The 19,370-nt window shown below is 40.8% G+C and overlaps 1 protein-coding gene and 1 long non-coding RNA gene across 32 annotated transcripts in view; one reads left to right on the top strand and one right to left on the bottom strand.

The window, feature by feature from the left end:
- LOC120887545 (uncharacterized) overlaps positions 1 to 19,370 on the top strand; it is a 39,358-nt gene that overhangs the window by 3,363 nt on the left and 16,625 nt on the right. Inside the window, exon 2 of the long non-coding RNA XR_013426672.1 lies at positions 13,094 to 13,170. This is a non-coding gene — a long non-coding RNA (uncharacterized LOC120887545). The remainder of the gene's footprint in view (positions 1 to 13,093; positions 13,171 to 19,370) is intronic.
- Positions 6,199 to 19,370, bottom strand: part of Celf2 (CUGBP Elav-like family member 2) — a 780,843-nt gene continuing 767,671 nt past the window's right edge. For 19 of the 31 annotated variants that reach the window (XM_078023205.1, XM_078023206.1, XM_078023196.1 and 16 more), the window contains 2 exons: positions 14,861 to 15,004; positions 6,199 to 11,708 (listed from right to left, as the gene is read on the bottom strand). In XM_078023205.1, coding sequence (XP_077879331.1) covers positions 11,581 to 11,708; positions 14,861 to 15,004 — 272 coding nt within the window. In that variant the 3' untranslated portion in view covers positions 6,199 to 11,580. The remainder of the gene's footprint in view (positions 11,709 to 14,860; positions 15,005 to 19,370) is intronic. The other 12 variants (XM_078023210.1, XM_078023212.1, XM_078023211.1 and 9 more) reach the window with 2 other exon arrangements.

The raw sequence follows: 19,370 nt of genomic DNA, 5'->3' as shown, positions 1-19,370 counted from the left end.
AAGTGGCGGAGCCATAATGCAAACTCCAGTTGTTCCAAAGTCCAAATTCTTCACCACCACACTGTAACAGCCCTCTTATTGGCAGGTATTATGGTAAAAAGTTTCAAGAACAAATGCACAATTTATTAATTCTGCTTTAAGCAGAATTACATAGGTGGATCTTGGCAGGAATGCGAAGACTTCTCAGAGCTTTTCATGTTAACTGCACATTGTGATTTTCCCAGAGAAAGTATTCTTATTAGGATTTCTCACATTTCTTGGCTACCAAACTTATTTTTCCCGGAGAGTATATGGCAGTTAATGTTTGTGTAATATGACCTGGAAAACATTACATTAGATCAGTTTCCAAATTCATGATGTAGGTGGATAATATATTTGTCATATTCTTTAAGGATAGGATCACCAGTATTTCCTTTTTGATTTGCTGTAGTCAAACACTGGGGATCACCTGCCTTTCTTGCTTTTCCATGATGGGGTCAGGCAGTTGGGGATCTCTGGTTCTCTGACTGCTGCTCTGCAGAGGATTACATGCAAGGGAAAGCAGGGAGGAGAGCCCCGGTGTTCCATGGCTGCTGGTATAAGTTGATACTAGGAACAGGTGTATATCTAGCTTGGAGGAGAAACTGAATGGGCCACTTCAGGGGTGGGCACAGTTACAGTGGAATGAGAAGGTGGACAGAGCTGGGAACTAGATGGAGAAAAAGCTTGTGGGCCTTGGGCTGGTGACTGCAGTGTCCACTCAGTGGACATTCTTCTCATGCCCTAGCCCCCATCCTTTGTTCCTACATAGGGCCTGTCACTCCTTAAAATCCCCTCCCTTCTTTCATAAGGCTCTTGGCATTTGTTTTGGTTCATAGTTTTTAAAGCGGTGAAGTTACTGGGTGGGTCGCATTTTGTAAACTGGTGAGAATGTGCTGTGTTTGGCCAGTTGGGAAGCATGACTCGAGCACACAGGACCACTTTGATCAGCTCTGCCCTTGGTAGAGATATTGGTGTGTAGAAGACTTCAGGGACAGCTCCTCTGCCCCATCACCCATGGTATTTGATCCTCCCTCTGGACAGAGTTCTGAGCTCTAGCATGGAGACATTATGTCTGAGCATTCATGGACTAGAATCCATGAAAAGTGTGTTCTTCACGGGTCTTCAGCACATAACCCCACCTGGCATCATGGTGTTACGGAGTTTTGCTCGGTTCAGCCACCAGACACTGTGTGAGGCACAGTCACTTCCCGGAAGAGTACACAGTCTCTTGGGAGATGGACATAAACAACATGTAAACAGCACACAGCAAAGAGCGAATGCTATGTTGCGTCGCAAGGAACTGTGGGAAGATGGGAGTAGAGATGAAGAAGGAAGGGGGACGGGAGAATGACTCCAGAGAGAGTCAGAGCTTACCACAGGCTTGGGTAACGGTGAGCCCCTCTCAGAACCACCCTTTACTAAAGCAGTGGCTTTAACGTGTGTACTCTGGGTAGCAACATCCTTTTCCTAAACAAGCTGTGACACAGATCACTACTAAGAAAAACACACCAAGGCGGCTGTTTGGGTGAAACGGGGGGGTATGATGAGGAAGGTCTAAGGGCTCTCTGCTGGGCTTCTGAGCTCCACGTCTGCTGTACTCAAGGTAGTCACTGACTAATTTTGGTTGTTGCTGAGGACATCACTTTACCCTGGAAGGCCCAGAACCTGCAGGCTTGTCTTAGGCAAGTCTATAGGAGATTAATCTCTTTCGTGCCTTGGGAACAAACTAGACAGATAGGTCTTCCTTTGGTGAAAGAGATGACTAAATATAATACTTAGAAGCAGGAAAGGGTGGCCTCAGTGTGAGGAGTGGCTTCCGTGTCTGAGAATGGGGTCCGAAGCTCTGGCAGACTCAGGGCGGAACAGTGTGGTGTGCTAACCCGGTAGGTGGGGTGCCATTCATGGATGACTGTTCTGGGACTGTGCTGACATCTCTGCTGGAAGAACTGGGGGTTGTGGTTAGTTCTTGTCTGTAGTTACCCATGGAGAGTGGCAGGGCTCTAGAGATGGCTGAAATGATTCCAGCTAGAAGGTACAGACCAGGCCAGAGCGGGCTTTCAGCTAACCAAGTCCTGGGTACGTCCATGCTAACTGGCTGATGTTTATTGAGTGCTTATTATATGATGAGATCATTTTTATATGTTGGCTTAATTGTCATAACAACCCATGCATTAGGTATTATATTGTACCCTCATTTTGCTAATGAGGAAATTAAAGCACAAAACGGTCACACAGGTATTTAGAGGGAAAGCTGGCATTCAAACGTAGGCAATCTGGCTCCCCAGAGAATGCTCCTAGCACCCACTTTCTGTACCTCTCACACCAGCTCCATGATAAAGCATCATTGTGTCCCAAAGATGGGAATTCTTTTGTGCAGCTTTAATTGACCAGTTGCCGAACACTGTATACACATGTGTGTTTACGTATGCCGTGTGTATATATGTATATGTATATGTAATTTTTTTTCTTCTTGAAAACATTCTCCTGAGGCAGGCAAGTAGAAGTTGGTGACAGACTGCTTTGCTGACCAAAAGAGAGAGGTCAAAAGTAGTGCAGCTTCTCTCATAAAGCAGTTCCTGTCCTACGAACCTGCCTCAGGCACTCCATGCAGGGTTCTCAGCAGCTGCCCCACTTGGTTAGTACCAGGTACTCTTGGTTCAGGGCTGCCGGCCAAGAAGGGAGTATGCTAGTTTTCGTTGTTCTTCCCTGCGTGGGGCTCAGAGCCTTCCTCCCCGTGATGGCTTGGATGTGCCCTCTTGAAAAAGGGGATGCTTTCTAGTAGTACCACTGGCTGGCAAGGGAAGGCTGTGACGGTGTTCCAAGGTGCCTCCCCGGTGCAGCCAATAGTAATCCCTGAGCCCAGTTCATACAGATCAGTGGTTCTCATAGTGTCGCCTCTCCCCACCCTGGTCCCTTGATTTGGCTGCCTTTTCCTGTGGCTATTTCTCTGATTCCTCACCTTCACTGGAGGTTTTTGGGTATGTGACACTTGTATCTTTTGGAGGTTTGGGGTGGAAGAAAGTAGCTAAGGGAAGAGGAATTTTGTATTGTTCAGTGCGTTTTCATTGACCATGCTCTTTCTGTCCCTCATTACCAGGGATGGATATGTTTTGGATTAGGATTTCTGTGCCATTTTGCAAATAGAAGTTTAGGAATTTTTCTTAGAATCAAACATTAAGCAAGAAAAACAAATCCAACAAAAAAACCCAGAGCAAAAAAAATCCAACAGAAAATGCTGTTCTGTTCAAACTTATGGCCTGTAGGAAAAATTTCAAACATATTCTTTCAAAGGGCCCAGCAGCAGGCCTCCCATTTAGGCTGTGCAGCTGTTTCCGGATGCCTTTCTCACATTGCTCTTTGAAATCTTACCCTTCTCATCTGGAATGATCAAATACGTTCTCTTGCTGTCTCTCATTTTGTGGTCCTGAATAGGACTTCCATTGTTCTCCAGCAGGGTATAGTTTTAGTGTCACATCATTCTGGCAAAGTATCGACACAAACCAGCATTACTCTTGGATCTGCCTTTCTCCTTTGTCCCCTTTCTTCTGAGTCTAAAGAGATCACATTCAGCAATACAATTGGGTTTTCTAGGTTAGGGTGGACTTTGGATGCTTTCTGGTGGTCTGTTAGAGGTGAAGGGCTTGCTCTGTTTGGCCACCCCTAGTGCCTCATTAGAGATTTGCTGTGGTCACCAGGAAGGGGACTGTTTTCCAGATCACTTGCTAAAATGAACTCAGAAGAACTTCCCCCCACTCCATTTTGTTTCCAAAGTCAATTTATTGAATATTAAGTCATAAAGCCAGTGATATAATTTTAATGAAAAATATCCTGTATCACTCAAGACTTAAAAGAACAAAAAGACCCCTTAGAAACACTGCTTTGAAAAATAATCACATTAACTTTACACACAACAGAGTCCTTTCTTAAGCTTTATTTAAGAAATCGAGTACTATAGTTCAATATATATAAGACACATCCAGTATTGTGTTCCTGATAGCAAGTGCATAGATTTTGTTAAGATATCATTTCCACTCCATATAAACGTTTCATGGTCACATGAAGATAATATTCCCAGTGATTTTGCCCAAGCATGAGAGGAGAAAACAGAACACAGCAAAAGTAGTGAACTACAACAGAAATGAAAAACAAAAACAGTGAATTAGCAGAACAGTCGATTCCTGATAAGTGAATAAGCTGATTGTTTGGTCACAATGTTTTATTCACTTATCAGGAACGATTCACAGTACATTTATGTTCACTGTGTTTCCTAGCCTGCTAGCCAAGAGGCTGAGCCCATGGACGGCCGGCAACTGCTGTGGGCCGGGCAGGCGTGTAGCTTCCCGTCAGCCAGGAAGCGTTGGCAGTCCTTGATTCTCAAGGTGGTCCATGCATGGCAGGCAGATACACCTGCAGTGGTGTTTTATAAATCAAAATAAGTATGAATTTAAGCAGGGACCAACTTTACCGTCATCCTTGCTTAAGGAACTAGCCTTTTGCATCCTCTTTGGAGAATTATTGTTTTTGTTGTTTTCGGAAAACAGCAAAAACTGGCTTTGTCTTCCCTTCCTTCACTTAGCATGAGTATTTTGCCTTGTGCCAAATGGTGGTTATATTATTTTAAAAGTAAACACTTGCATCTTGTAAGGAATTTAATCACACTCTTTCCCCAGTCTCCCCTCCCTCGTGCCCCCCGCCCCCCAACCCCCTCAGAAAAGAAAGAAAAAGAAATCACACCCTTAGCCGTCTTTTCCCACTAGTGAGCAGTGGGTTTTCAGAGGCAGCTGATGGAAGGTTGTGATGAGGCTTAAAGCGGAAGTGTCGGCAGGAAGTCAGCTCCCCTCTGTGCAGGTCTGGAGCTGGTGGCAGTCACTACCACTGAGGTGTCTGGCCTATGGGAGAAAGAGCCGCCTTTCCTCCACCTCACTAGGCCCCTCTTGTTGACCCTACTTAAAAATACAATCTTGGGGCCAGAGGGTTAGCTGAAACCAGAGGGCGGAGAGCCTGAGCACCTGTGGGGAGAAATCTCATTGGCACCAGGTGCTGGGGGCCTGAGGCAGACAGAGCTTGTGCGTCTGAAAGGTTGGGAGGAGAGAAGACAGGGAGCAGACATCGTGGAATCTTTTAAGAGCACTTTAAGAGCAGTCAGATTCCTGAGCATAGGAGCTGGGCAGAAAAGGGAGGAGGGCCTCTGGCCTAAGATGTGGAGGGCATGTGAGGAGTAGTTCTTCTCTTTTGTGATGACTGGGGTTGGGTGACAGGAACACAGCCTACTCCTAGCTGTGCGTGCATCCAGGAGGGGTGTGGAGTGCATGGGGCATTATGAGCTTTCCTGTGGACTTGGACAGCATGCCATTGAGGACTTGAGTATGAGAAGCTTCATCTCCCCCTTTAGACTGAGTAGAGCTTCCATTTGAGCACTTGGAAATATTTCTTTTCTCTTCCATTAGTTTTAATTATTAAAGCTGCTCTTGGATTCAATTAGCTAGTAGAAATAAATAATTTAAATTACTTTTCTATACATATCTATTGATTGATGGCAACACAGAACTGAATTTAACCCTTTTCACATCTTCTGTTCACCAGCTAAGTTTATTTTTTCCTCCCTCGAGAGCTCACTTCATTTGAAAAGGTGGTAAGTTTCTGAAAAGAGCTTGACCGTAATGATATGCTTTTATGCTTTTGGACTTGGGGGTAGACAGAAGAAACCCCAAGTCTGCTGCTTTTCTTCTTAAGGTAATGCAGCAGATTTTAGTGAACATTAGGAAATGCATATTATATATACGTACACATGTGTGTGCATATATATCCATGTTTATGTAAATATATACACTCATGAGGGAGGGAGAAGGGGAAGGAGGTCAGAAGTGGTGAAATGAACCTATATGGTCAAAAGACCATAAAATGTCTTAGCGAATCCAGCTTCGTAGGGAAGTTATTTAGGTGAACCATAGAAAAAAGTATCAGTCTTGGAAGCAGTGGTCAGAGTGGACCATTGTACATAAATGAAAGGTGGCTGGTGTGCAGTTTCCCCAAATCAGATATTCACTTAGGTGGAATCGACTGTATCTTTTACACAACATATAGAAAAAAAAAAACAGGTGAAACAAGTGAGGTGTGTAGATGCATCACCAACATACAATGACCACCAACGATACAACACGCAGAGAGAGAAACAAGTATTAGGAAAATGGTTTAATATTGGAGACAGAAGCCAAAAACCGCATCACACAGTAACATACATTACAAAAATAAGTTTGACTGTTTCAACTACACGGTTATGTTCACAATGAGGACAGAAGAATCAGAAAAAACTTTGATCTAAACAGCAAAAAAGCAAACCCCTAAAGTTTAACTAATACATTTATCCACTTAAGGTGACTGAGTACTTCTAAATCTAATTACCTTATTGTGTAACTGCACAATACAGAATAAAAAGTGAAACTTACCGCTGTATTTTAAGACAAAATTCTAATGCTAGATATAAGCAAAGGGAAAAAAGAAATCAAGCCAAAGTTTTTAATTCTCAAAAGAAAAGCAACTTTCTTTCTATCAACCAGAAATCAAACTTGAAATCAGTCATTATCAGGGGGCCCACGAGAGTAAGCCACAAAAATTTCCATTTTTTTTTTAATCTCCAGTATAAAAAGTTCCACTGGTACAAAATGCATAAGTACAATCAGTTGTAGAAATAGGAAAGCCTGCGTATTTTTTTTTTGGCTCAAATTCCATCAAACAACAAAATCCAAATGCATCAATAAAACAGAAACAATACTCAAATGGTCTTACAGTTTCCACTAGGTTGCATTAACTTTGGCTTTTCTCAGACAATATTTAAAAACTATTTTGTAATTCTAAACAAAATGATATTATTAATCTACAAACAACAATTCTCACAGCACAAAAAAACACAAATACATTTTTTGTATGACATTATTCAAAAAGGTAATGAAACTACAGGTTTTTTTAAAATTTTATTTCTTCTTTTTAATTAGCACTTAATAAAAACAGAAACAGTAAAATGATTCCAGAGTAGCACAAGCCAAAGAACTATAACCCCTATGGTGAAAGAAAGATGAACTCGTTACGCCTTTGAGGACTGCCATTTTGTCACAATTCTCTAATTTAGTTTAAAAATGACTATTCTCTACACTTGATTTAAAAAAAGTCACTTCCCTGCGTGTTTTGTCTCCTGGCACAGGCCCTTTGCACCCTCGCAGCTGTTTTCCTTTTGATATTAAAAGATAAAAAGGACAGTTTGTCTCTGAGGAGGTTTTTTTTTTTTTAAACAATGAAACATGCAAAACCAATCCCCCCCCCCAAAAAAAGGACTTTCATCTTAGATACACTGTCTTGATTGCCTGCAAAATCAGAAATGCTCAAAGTGCCCACCCTGAGCCTCCTGTCAACTGCTCTCAGTTTTTCTGTGGGGGAGATGCAGGTGGGTTAAGAGGAAAGGAGGGCAGTTGCTTTGGTAAAAAAAAATAAATAAAAAATAAACAAAACCCCCAAAACCAAAAATCCCCAAAACCAAACTTTGAGATTAATGTAATTGGTAAAGGAATAGATTTGGAATGAAATGGTCTAAGAAATTCCAATGGTGTTGTCTTGCGTTTCTGTGTAAGTATCTCTACACCACCATGACACATGAGAGACGTGTGCAATAACCTGTTACTAAGCTGAGTGCTGCAGGAAGTACAAAATAGCCCTCAGAGGCTGCAGGAAGGCCCCGGCAGTAGTAAACACGTGTGAGGATAATACAAATCATTTCGTTAGAAGTGCATGTGCTGTAAGAAGGAAACTTCTGTTTTTGTTTTTTGCATCATTAGAGGCTAGTCCTTTCCATCCCAGGGCTATCACGTCCACACGCACATTAAACCAAACAGGGCGGGTAGGAAAAGGGAGTTGAGACCAAGAAGCTTCCAGGGCTGGCTTTCAGGAAGGCTGGGCTTTGTGGTGGGGCTGTAGGTATGACATTCAGGTTTGTCAAGACAGCAAGGTATCTGTTCACAGAAAGTCCAAGTGAAAGTAATATGGCACTTTAAAAAGTGGCAGCAGGAAGGTATTTGGTCAAGAACCCAGCTCTACTATGTGGCCAGTCTCCTTTGTGTTCAATCAGTGTGTTCAATTGAAGAACCAGAAAGCAAAAAGTGCAGGGGAGGGGGCTCTGGGCTTCTCCCTTAAGACACCTTGCTCGTTCAGAGGTGTCCACTGGAGTCAGAGAATTCCCAGCACAGTAGCTGATTGAAGGTTATTTAGGAGCATTTAAAACACAAAAGTAAAATTCCTCAAAAGACAGTCCTACCACAAAAGTTGTCTGACTGTAAGTATATGAAAATATTCTAGACTAGAACATACCACTAAATCTGTTCTCAAAAAGCATACGGCATTTTTAAGGTTTTTTTAGGAACTGAATCTACCTACTTCCCCCCATTTTTTCATTCAAACTGAAGAAGGAGCACAGGACATTAGGAATTCTAATTCCAGCAGCACATTAGGAATGAAAAAAAAAAAAAAACCCAGAAGTAATCAAAAGTAAAAATGTCATAGGACAAAATTTGGAGAATGTTTGAGTATTTTCCCCCTTCAAATTTGCCTTGTGGAATTTTGGCTCTCAAAGGAAAAGAAAGTAGTAAAAATTTATCACTCAGCTGATATATGTGGGTGGGAAAAAGGAACACCCCAAAACAAACTCAAGTGATGACAGTTTATAAAAAGTTACCAACATTCCAGATAGCTCTGGGTAGAAAGGGTTAAAAGTTCAAAACTTTCTCACCTTAGAGGTTTCCATATAGTATGAAGAAAATACATTGTGAGGGTGCCTTCACAGCCTTGATGTGCAGAGGGGTTAAAAAAGTGAGACATGGGCACTTATACAATGTCTTACAAAAAACATCATAGAGAAATAACAAACAATAACAATTTCAGGCAACAAGACCACAGAATAGCAAGTTAACAAACTTTTTAACCTTTTTTTTAAATATTAGGGATTTATACAAAACACATAATAAAATACCCATGTTATCAAATTACTTCTCACAAGAAACACACTGAAGCTCTAGGAAGGAAGTACCTTTGGAATTTGGCACTATATATTTTCACTTTTTTTCTTTAAAAGAAAAAAAAAAAACAGATCACATTTTGCTGAACACAAACACATCTAAATAGTCCACAATAAAAAAAAAATGACATCAATGCTTCACAAGCCAACACAAAACTTATTCTGGAATAGTTTTTTTTTTTTTTTCCTCACATGAAAAAAAATTTTTTTAAGCAAACAACTTTTTTTTTTTTGAAATTCTTTTTTTTGTTTTTTGTTTTAAGTAAACCAATTCTAAACTTGTCTTATCAACAGAGAACATTAAGACCGTAAGACTCATGATGAAACCACAACTTAATTCACGGAAGCACCAACATAACACAGTTTACAGTAACCTTTCTCCTGTACATTGAAACAGTATAAAATATAGGTAATTTCATGTGCATTAAACCATGGATTGTCTAACTGTGAGTCAGTTCAGCAAAAGGTGACACAAATAGGTAGCATTTGCCCCAAAACAGGGTAAATATTTTTCTTATACTAATCTACAAAAAGTGGTTCTATATATATATCTTAATGAGAAAGTGAGCCACCTAAAATGGCCTTATCAAAAAACTTTACACTGCCTGAAAAATGTAAAAACTATTACAGACCTCTAGAGACTTAAAATCAGACAGTTTTTTTTCTCAAACTGTTTTTGGAAGTAGTCTGTTAGAAACCAACATTCTGTGTCCCTGGACACATATTGCTATTGTTACCAGTGACCGGGAAGAATGCCAATCCCTGTATAATACTTTCAAGTCTGTTTTATGAAAAGAAAGAAAAAAAAAATAAGAAAGAAACATTTTTGCCACAGGTTTTTTTTCTATAATTAATTTGTCTAATAATTTCAGTCTTGCATGAATGCAGCAATGTTTTTCACATTGACTTCCCAGAATTCATAGCTAGATGAGGTCACATGCAAATTTCAAAGGTCAAACTAGATCAAAGGTCAGTAGGAGAACCAAATATGATGTGAGGTCAGAAAGACATCAGAAACAATGACGGGACGATGAAACTTTTTTTGAGACGCCACAGGGACATGCTAGGCAAACGATGAACTAACGGGCATGAAGATGTCTAGGGAAAAAACAAGGAAGAGTAAAAAGTTACACAGAATCTAGGCAGCAGCAACAAAATCACTTTTAAGGGTGCAGGAGAAAAACTAATGCAAATCTTAGGTCTTCGGGGAGTCTACGAGCCATTCACATAATTTGCATTTCTTACACTCTTTTCCACAGCACAATGAAACCCCAAGAGAATCCATCTGGAGAGTGAGAAGGGATGGATTCTGGGTGTTTTGGGGTGAGGGACTGGAAAGGGAAGAGGGTCCAGTTTCAACAAAGGTAACATACGGGGAAGTCAGACAACTGAACTGTAAACTAGATAATGGAAATTACGAACAAAATAATCAGACAGATACAAACAACGAGAGGATAAAGCATGAACTTTAGGTCTAGGGTTCAACGGTGAAAAAGCCCATTCCTAGAACAATTCCTCTAGAGACTACTTCAGAAGGTTCTAGCTAGACAGAGAACTGCTCTTTAGGTACCCAATAAGTTAACAATAGGCAATAAATAACTTCCATTATTTCTGAGGCAGTAAAAATTTTGTATAAAAATAGAAATGCTTTTTTTACAAATAAAATTTACAGGCCTGTGGCTTTCTTTTTATTTATGTATTATTTATGTATTTATTTATTATTATTAAATTTATCTTTCAAGAAACATCAAGTATTTTCACTCATTTTTATTTTATTTTTAAACCCTGTAGCTTTAAGAAACAGATCTCTAAATCTTTTTTTTACATTAATCCTTTCTAAAAACAAAAATAAAACAATAACAAAATAGACAACCAGTGTAATAATCTGACCGATAAATGTCATGTTTCTTTGAACCCTAAAATAAAATCCTACTTATTAAAACAAACCGATGTAGTGGAAAGACGTTTGTGTTGTTTTAAGTGCTTCTCCTGCTTCTCCCTCTGCTAGGCCACCTCGCTAAACGCAGGGGGCCCTCCGCAGGGGTGGGCGCGGACAAGGAGGGGTGAATGCTCCAGGCAGTGCTCTCGGGGCACCAGTGGTTTCAGAGTTAGAATTGCACATCAGCATTTGTTTGCCTTTTAAATTCTCAAGATGTCATTTATTTGTATATATGTTTTTCTTTAAAAAAGCAAAAATGAAAACAAAAAAAAATTTAAAAAAAAGGTAAAAGGAGATTCAAATTGCAAAACAAAGGAGAATACAGTGGCACAACTGGAGGAGGAATTGACTCAATATAAACAAGGTAGCCCAAGTTTTAATTATGGCAGACTGGGTCAGGGGCTGGGTGGGGGAAATGGAGGCCTTATTGTAAAAATAACTGTCTCTCTTGGTAAAAGTTGGCAATGTGGTCCTCCTCTGCCTTCCCTGTTGAGAACAGGCTGGCTTGTGGGACTTACCCTAAGAAAGCTAAAATAAGAGCAGGGAGCCTCTGGGGTTGGGATCAGTAAGGTTTGCTGTCGTTTTTGGAGCGCTTCAGCTGCACCTTCAAGCGTTTCATGCCGATCTGAAAGCCATTCATCGCCTGGATCGCAGCTTGTGCAGAGACTGGATTGTCATAGCTAACAAAACCTGGAAAACACAAAGGGGAAGGAAGGTGGGTCAAGATGGAGTGGGAGCAGAGCAGAAAGGGGAGCCAGGGCTATGGGGATGGCTGGCACAGTATAACTGCAAATGCTCATAGGTGCCGGCCTCGAGCTCAGTGGAGTGCTACTCAGTTTATTGCGTGCCATGAGTGTCCAGGGCATGTCTGAGGGGTGGATGATGCTGGAAATGTCCACTGAGAAGTAGTAAAAAAGGTATCTGGACTTGTAATTAGGTACACAAGGCAAAACCCTGCCTTAGAAAACTAAAATTGCAACTGTTGTTTAAGTGAATTTAGTCTCCTTATTTACTGCTTTCAAGTCAAATCTGTGTTTCAAATCCCTTAGAATCCCTCTGAAAGACCTGCAGGTGGATAAGCCTCACTCATGTAAGCAGTGGTACAAATATTCCAGGGCTACAAGGGCCCCAGTAGCTCACATGTTCCTACCAGTGAGGCTGAAAGGCGTGGAAAAGGGAGGGGTTGCCAATTCCCTGCAGTGCAGCACATAGAGACTGGGCCCTATAGTTGTGGTCAGTGCCCACACCTATTTAGCTAGAGGATGAGTCAACTACAGAATTAACCCATTACTGAATTAGATAATTTATACTTCATTTTTAATGTTTTGTAGTCATTTCTGAGAAGAACCCAAGGAAATGCTGGGCCTTTCCCCTCAGCTCGGTTTTCATTTTCCCCTCAGCTCTGTTTCCATTTGCAGAACTTCAGAAAATTCAACTAGAAGGAAATTGCTACCTTGAATCTCTCAAAATCTTGAGGAATAAATGGTCTAAAAAGCTTAGGACTTAACAATCTTCTCAACAGAATTCCCAGTATGTTTGTTTATAGCAACATCCTCTGCCAAAAGCAGTAGAGAGGGTATGGTTTTGAAAAAGGACCCATGATGCTCTGCAGAGGCCTTGAAACAGAATTCTGATCCTACTTTGTTCTAACACTGGAGGGTGAGGCCAAGGTAGGGGTACAGGCAAAGCATTGGTTAAGTTGAGGCAAGTAGTAAGCTCTTATAGTTCCTACTGGCTTTAGAGTTGAAAGGAAGCTATTGTATAGATTTAATTTCAGTTCTGAACATCAACTGTTCAGAAGGTTCTATACTAAGAGCCTCCATCTATTTACTGTGAAAGTTTAAGGCTAAAGAGAAAATTCCTTTATAAACCAGAGGAGGAAGCAAAGGACATAAATACACGTTGAGCAGCGTTCTCTCCTCACTTAATAAAAATGGTCATACAGCAGAAAAGCTTTTCGTAGGCAGGTTGCCTTGCAAAAATGGCTGCTTACATTAGTATTACATCTAATTCCCAATAAATGTGATCTCAAATCTAATATTTTTGCTCTGACTTTACTCTCTCCTTTCCCTCAGGGTCTTTATCCTGAACTAGCAAGATGCTTAAAGGATGGAAATGGGTCAAGATATGGATACCAAAACCCAGCCAAGAGGTACGAACAAAAGAATGGGCTATCATATGACTCAGAATTTAGCCAACTGGATTCCTAAGAACTTAGGCTAGCTCCCAGGAGGCCTGGGATGCTGTGGCTTTTAGTTCACAGGAATACAGTTAAGGCTGTAACTTGTACCATTATGAACACACTGGTTAAGTAGTTTGTGGACTGATATATAATCTCTTTTCAAGGTAGACATATTTTCTCAAATTGAACCATAATGCACAGTCCCTTTCTAGTCTCCATATGAGCCTAGAAGATTGCTCACCTGTGAAAAATGTAAATGTTGGCTTCAAAACCTTGTGTGGGGAAGCCTTCCACAGGTAAACTCTGGCCCCCAAAGCCCCCCATGAAACAACTTAACTTCCATTTCCCTCTTGTGAACCACTACGAAGGGGTTCATATAGTTAGCACAGCAACAGCCTTTCCACTGCAGTAAAGACAGTGGCTTGACCTTCCTGGGTGATGCACAGAAATTAGGCATTATGATAATGTAGTTTTAGGATACAAGATGTTCTCCTTGGCCTGGTTACCCACTACCAGTCAACTGAATTGGTATGAACTTGAAGGTATTTGAGAACCACACTCCCTCTTTGCTGACAGACACCCAGTTCTGTTTCTTCTGGCTCATATCTATTCTGTCTTGTTTTATGCTACTGTTATTGCCTGCGACCAACATGAATTATTTAGTTGCAGGCATGAGTAAAGCAAATGCTCTAAACTCAAACTGGGTCAGAGCCTGCCAGATGAGCAATAGATGCTGTGAACACCTGGTCTCTAAACTACTTTGGGGGCCAACAAGTTTGAGAAATAAAACAATGAATGGATTAAACAAATACTGTCCTCCTGTTGTAAACACCAGTGCACATTGTGAGTTTTCCTCACACTCCTAGGGAGCCCAAAATGCCACAGGATGTAGAGGCCATGCTGCTTGAGGAGAGATGGTATGAAAACTAGGTGTGCTAAGAAGCCGGGTTTCCTGTGTCTGGATAACACATGCACCCTCTCTGGCTCCATACCCACCCACTTAGCTCCTGCCAGTCTTACAAACCAAAATTCTGGCCCTCCAATGCCTCATAACACAGTGTTCTGTGTAAGCATGAGATACATCAATTGCTCATCCTATGCACGTGGAAATGCAGTGTAGCAGCAGCCTGGCATCCCTGCTTCTGAATGTGTGTGTATTTGTGGCTCTGTGTGTGTGTGTGTGTGTGTTTGTGTGTGTACTTAACAGTGTGACCCATGCCTCGGTTTCTGAGTCATTAAACCTGAAAGTATAAGGAGTCACTGGCAGTGTCTGCAGTTCTACTGTATACCAGTAGAGACTAAACTGCAATCTCTGTTTCCATCTGATGAAAGTTCATGCTTCCATCTGAAGGGCCTGAAGAAATGGCTATTGCTCTACAACAAAAGATTATTAGGGATATATAGTAAGACACTATGGCATATGGTGTTACCTAATATAAGGAAATTTCCTAGATTCTTTTAATATAGTCCCTTCCTCTTTATTTTGACTCAAGAACTTTACCCAAATCTGCTTACATGCATCCAGAAAAATCAGAAAATACCACCACACACGAAGGCCCTATCCTGACTCCAAAAATAGCTGTCTTTCACATTTTCCTTCCCATGACTCCTCACTTGGGGGAGTCTACTATAATAGTCTAGCTTGGTTTCTTTTGCATACCAAAGCACTTGCTCAGATTGGTCTGTTTGTCAATGAAGACTTTAGCAGAGATAACATTTCCAAAAGGCATGAACATCTGCAGAATGTCCTGGTCTCCAAACTCCTGTGGAAGGTGGTAAATAAAGAGGTTTGCCCCCTCTGGACCTAAAGAAGAAGAAAAAATCAGAGTAAGGTATCCTTTGAGTCTTAGTTCCCAAAGTCTCTTCTTAGGAATCCTTTAACAACAGGAAGGCTAAGTCATTTGTTTTTTTCTTATAAAAGAATAAACAGATAGATAAGTGTCAAGCACTGACATGTCTTTCAGGAAAACACCCTTCACATTTTTCTAATTTCCAAGTAGACACTGGCTGTAAGTAGCTTCCTCATCAAATGGTTTTTCTGGGGTCATGTGTACACACATCAGCACACATTTGCTTTTCCTTTTCATGGAGTGAAGGTGGTGTGGGCAGGAAAGGGCAGAGAATCTAGGCATGGGTTTTTCTGGGGGCTGAGTTTCCTGTTGGGTGTGGTCAACTGTCTCACAGGGAAGGGGAGTGTGTGCTGAGTATCCAATGCCAAGTGCAGTGATTTAGAATCATCTATATAGCAGTAACACTGCCTGGATTTATTGATCCTTTACCTGGTTATCCAGCCAGTCTTGCTTTACCAAATCTTTTAACACACAGTATAATAATCATCTTTATTAGAAATGCCTGGCAATGAGTCAACAGGGTGGGGGGAAATGGTAGTTTGAGTCTCACAACTTTGACAGGAATTATACCCCCAGTTAAGCCTTGGAAATGGATGTAGAAGCTTCTCAAAGCCTGAGCTAAGTTAAGCTCTTCCCTTGTACTTATCCTTTTCCAGCTAACACCAGAAACAAGGGTAGAATAGGGAAGACCTTCTCAGCTCTACTGGTTGAAGGGAAGAGATGTTATATTCCTGTCCATCTCCCTCTCAGAAACTTCTACCCACCTGTAGGAGAGCTGTCCAAAAATTAAAAGAGGAAAAAGAAGGAAACCCAATGAGCTGCAAGGAGAATAAGGACTTGGTGGCTCTTGGACATCCAGGCAGGGTGTCTGGGGCAGGAAGGAGCTTACAGAATCGGTCGAGTGACTTCTGCAGCTGGTTCATGGCTGCAGCTGGCTTTCACAGGAGAGGAGCCAGGCCTGCCCACCCTCTTTGTGAAGTTGCAGGGAACAGGCTGCAGTGGTTCCCTAGGTAGAGGGGAAGGGTATTTGTGTGTTTGGGCTGAAAAAAAAAATTGGGATAAAAAGAACTTTGAAAAAATAAATGGATAAACATCATTGCAAAGAGACATCCAACAAGTTTCTTCACATGCTCCCACAAAATAAATGATAAAAGAAAAAAGGCATCCCAATAAATGGGACTTTCACAAGGAAGATTTCTTGAGGCCAATTCCTAAAGCCCCAGATGAGGCATTTCTTCTTATTTAGAAATGTGTCTCTATGACCACTTTAACAGTGCTCACGAATTCTATGGATATATTGACATTCCAGAGCAAGGGAGGCAGCCTGTACTTTGAAAGGACACAACTATAGACCCTCAAATGTTTTCTGAATAAGTGCAAAACCCAAAACTCTGGAGAGTTTGGGTGTTCTGAGTGCTGCTGTGCCATGCACATCCTTTGCAATGGGCACAGATCTGATACCACATTTAATGTTCCTTCCAATAAAAGATCCAAATGCACAAATGAAGATTAATGGAATCTGATTTGACCTGTAAGGTGCATGGCCTCTTGAAACCTAGGGAGGAAATGCAACTTGAATGCCCAAGACAGGTTCCTAGGTATGTCTTAGCAATGCTGGCATTTGAGAATGTGTGCACTTAGAATGTATCTATGCCAGAGATGGAGGCCCTGGAAGTACTGAGACAGCCGGGTCTTGTTCTTATTGTAGTGCCGAGGAACTGAGCCCAGGTCTTGTGCAGGCTAGGCAAGTGCTGTTCTGCTGAGCTCCACCCTTGGCTCTCAAGGACAGCTGGACAATCAAAAGGAGGCTCTGATCTTTGCTTATTTTCTCAAGAAAAAGTGTGAACATATTTTGATTTGCCTCCCTCTCAGTGCTGTTTCTTTTTGTTTTTTAATCACTAAGGAAAACGTTTGGTTCCCCCCCCCATTTTTTATCATAGAAATGAGCAAAAAGTATTATTATTATTTTTTGGTGCTGGAGATTGAACTCATAGCCTTGTGCATGCAAGGCAAGCACTCTACCAACTGAGCTATCTCCCCATTCCCCAAAAAAGTAATTTCATTTGGAAAAACACCCTTATTTACAACTGAGGCAGGCATCTAGTACCAAAATAACTAGTTTTTTTTTTAATTTTATTTTTTTTAGGATTCCACTTGAGACTCATCATCTTCTCTGCCCTAGAAGTAACAAAAACCTGTCTACCATCTGCAAATCACCGTTTTGTCCCATTTCCCTCTTCCATGGCATTTTAACTTGGGAGAGTTATCTATGTTATATTCACTGGCTCCAGCTGGTTGAGGTGTTTGTACTCCTTATTTCTCACAGGGTACCTGACAAGCACAGACCACCAGTACTTGCTGGGGTGCTTAAAGGCTGTGTGTGTTTATGACTTGCCGCCTACAAGGACAGAATATGGAAAGGTGTGAGAGTGGTCAGAGGATGTTTAGGAATGGCAAGAAAGGTGATGAGCTTTTCTGCACTTAGATCCATAGGGTTCCCATAATCCCTCAGAAGATTTAACTGGGGTGAAGAATATTTATAATTATTTTATCATGGGGAAAATATATTAGGGTTCAGGACTAAATACATCAAATTACCTCTCATTTCTTTTGACTAAAGGACAGAACTCTGGACTAGGAAATCTAAAAATCTATTTAGTATTGGAATTATTTAGTAGTATTATGTTTTTTCCTCATCCTATATAGTCCCCTCTCCCTTTTTCTATGGTACTGGGGATTGAGCCCAGATCTGACTCTACCACTGAGTTAGATCTCCAGCCCTTTTATTTTTTGTTTTGAGTCAGGGTCTTACTAATTGCCTAGGTATGATAAGGGTAAGAGATGATGGAAAAACAAAACAAAACTGGACAAATCGAAACCCGCCACCACTACCACCACAGATAAGAACTCTCAACCATGCTGATAGCCTATGTACCTAAAGTTAGCAAAGTTATTTTGATCTGTTTTACAAGTCCCTAAAACTTAAGGCAAACCAACTTAGGGCAGTGGGCTAGGGTGAAATAGTTCAGAAAAACATTATTTCAGGGTCCAGGCTTTATCCTCAAACCACTGAATTTTGAGTCTTGATGAGGACATTTTCTCAGTGACACAAGCTATTGGTTTGTTCTAAGGCCTGTTAGCTAATGGAGAGGTGACTAGGATTTTCTAAAACCATGAGGGGGAACTAGTTTTATGTTCTTTGTCTGAGGATACCATTGTCTTATAGGATCCCTCCTGCTGTCCACATCTATCACCGTGATAGACCCCAAAGGGACCAAGTAAACAGCTTTTCTTGGAGAAGACCTCTGGTGCTCATGACAAGGGTCCCTTTCACATCCCAACAATGTATATTTTAAAAAAGCTGTAATCGCAGATACAGCAAGAGCAGAGAGAAAGCTGAAATGATGAACTTAGATTATCGTATCTTTGATTTTTAATGATCTACATGGTTATTTATCAAAAGGGAAAACCTTATTTTTTTTAAACACATGGGTGTCTTTTAATCTGTGTCCTCTTAAATATCACAAATATACTAAGTAAAACTATTCTAGTTCTTATAGAACACCATGCTTAAAGTCAGAGTATTGAGACAAAAGCCTTTTTGAACAATGGGGTGAGGGAAAGGGAGAAAGGAATTAAAAAAAAATCTTCTTTATTATTATTTCCCTATTCTAGCTTCTTTTCCCACATTCTAAATAAGGAAGAAAGAAGATAAATAGCATGTTGATGATTCTGCTTTATATCAACTTCAATTAAGGAAGAAGAAATCAAAAGGAAGAATGACAAACTATCCTTATTTGGAATAGGTCATTAGCCATCTTATAATTAGCTTTAATTTATTCTTAGCATTAACTTCTTGAAATTTATTTTGCCTCAGAAGCAAGGCAATCAGTCACTTACTTGCTTTCCCAAAAGACCCCCAATTAAACAAAGACCAAGTCGATCCTAATCGTGAATTCTATCATTAGCCTGAGAACTGTCGCCTACTGAGAGGCAGTCACACAATTACAGGGTGAGTGGATGCTGCAAACCTGGGGCTCTGGCACGAGCCTATGTCCATTCATTCCCTTCAGCTAACGAGCAGCTTCTACTAAAGGGAGAAACTTATGGTCTATACTGATCTGGGAATTATTTTATGTCAAGAATGAATAAGTACATTTAAATGCCCAATGGGTAGAAGTTCATCTTAAGCGATTGATGAAAAACTGAAAGATAAATATAAGATGAACAGAAGAGAAGACTGATAGAAATGTCTTAGGCTGGCTTTTTTTTTTGTGGTGCTGGGGATTGAACCCAAGGCCTTGTGCATGTGAGGGAAGC

This window comes from Ictidomys tridecemlineatus, chromosome 10, assembly GCF_052094955.1.
Source record: "Ictidomys tridecemlineatus isolate mIctTri1 chromosome 10, mIctTri1.hap1, whole genome shotgun sequence".
In the NCBI taxonomy this organism is placed as follows: domain Eukaryota; kingdom Metazoa; phylum Chordata; class Mammalia; order Rodentia; family Sciuridae; genus Ictidomys; species Ictidomys tridecemlineatus.
The sequence above is the reverse complement of the archived record's forward strand: the minus strand, read 5'-3'. Positions and strand labels throughout refer to the sequence as shown.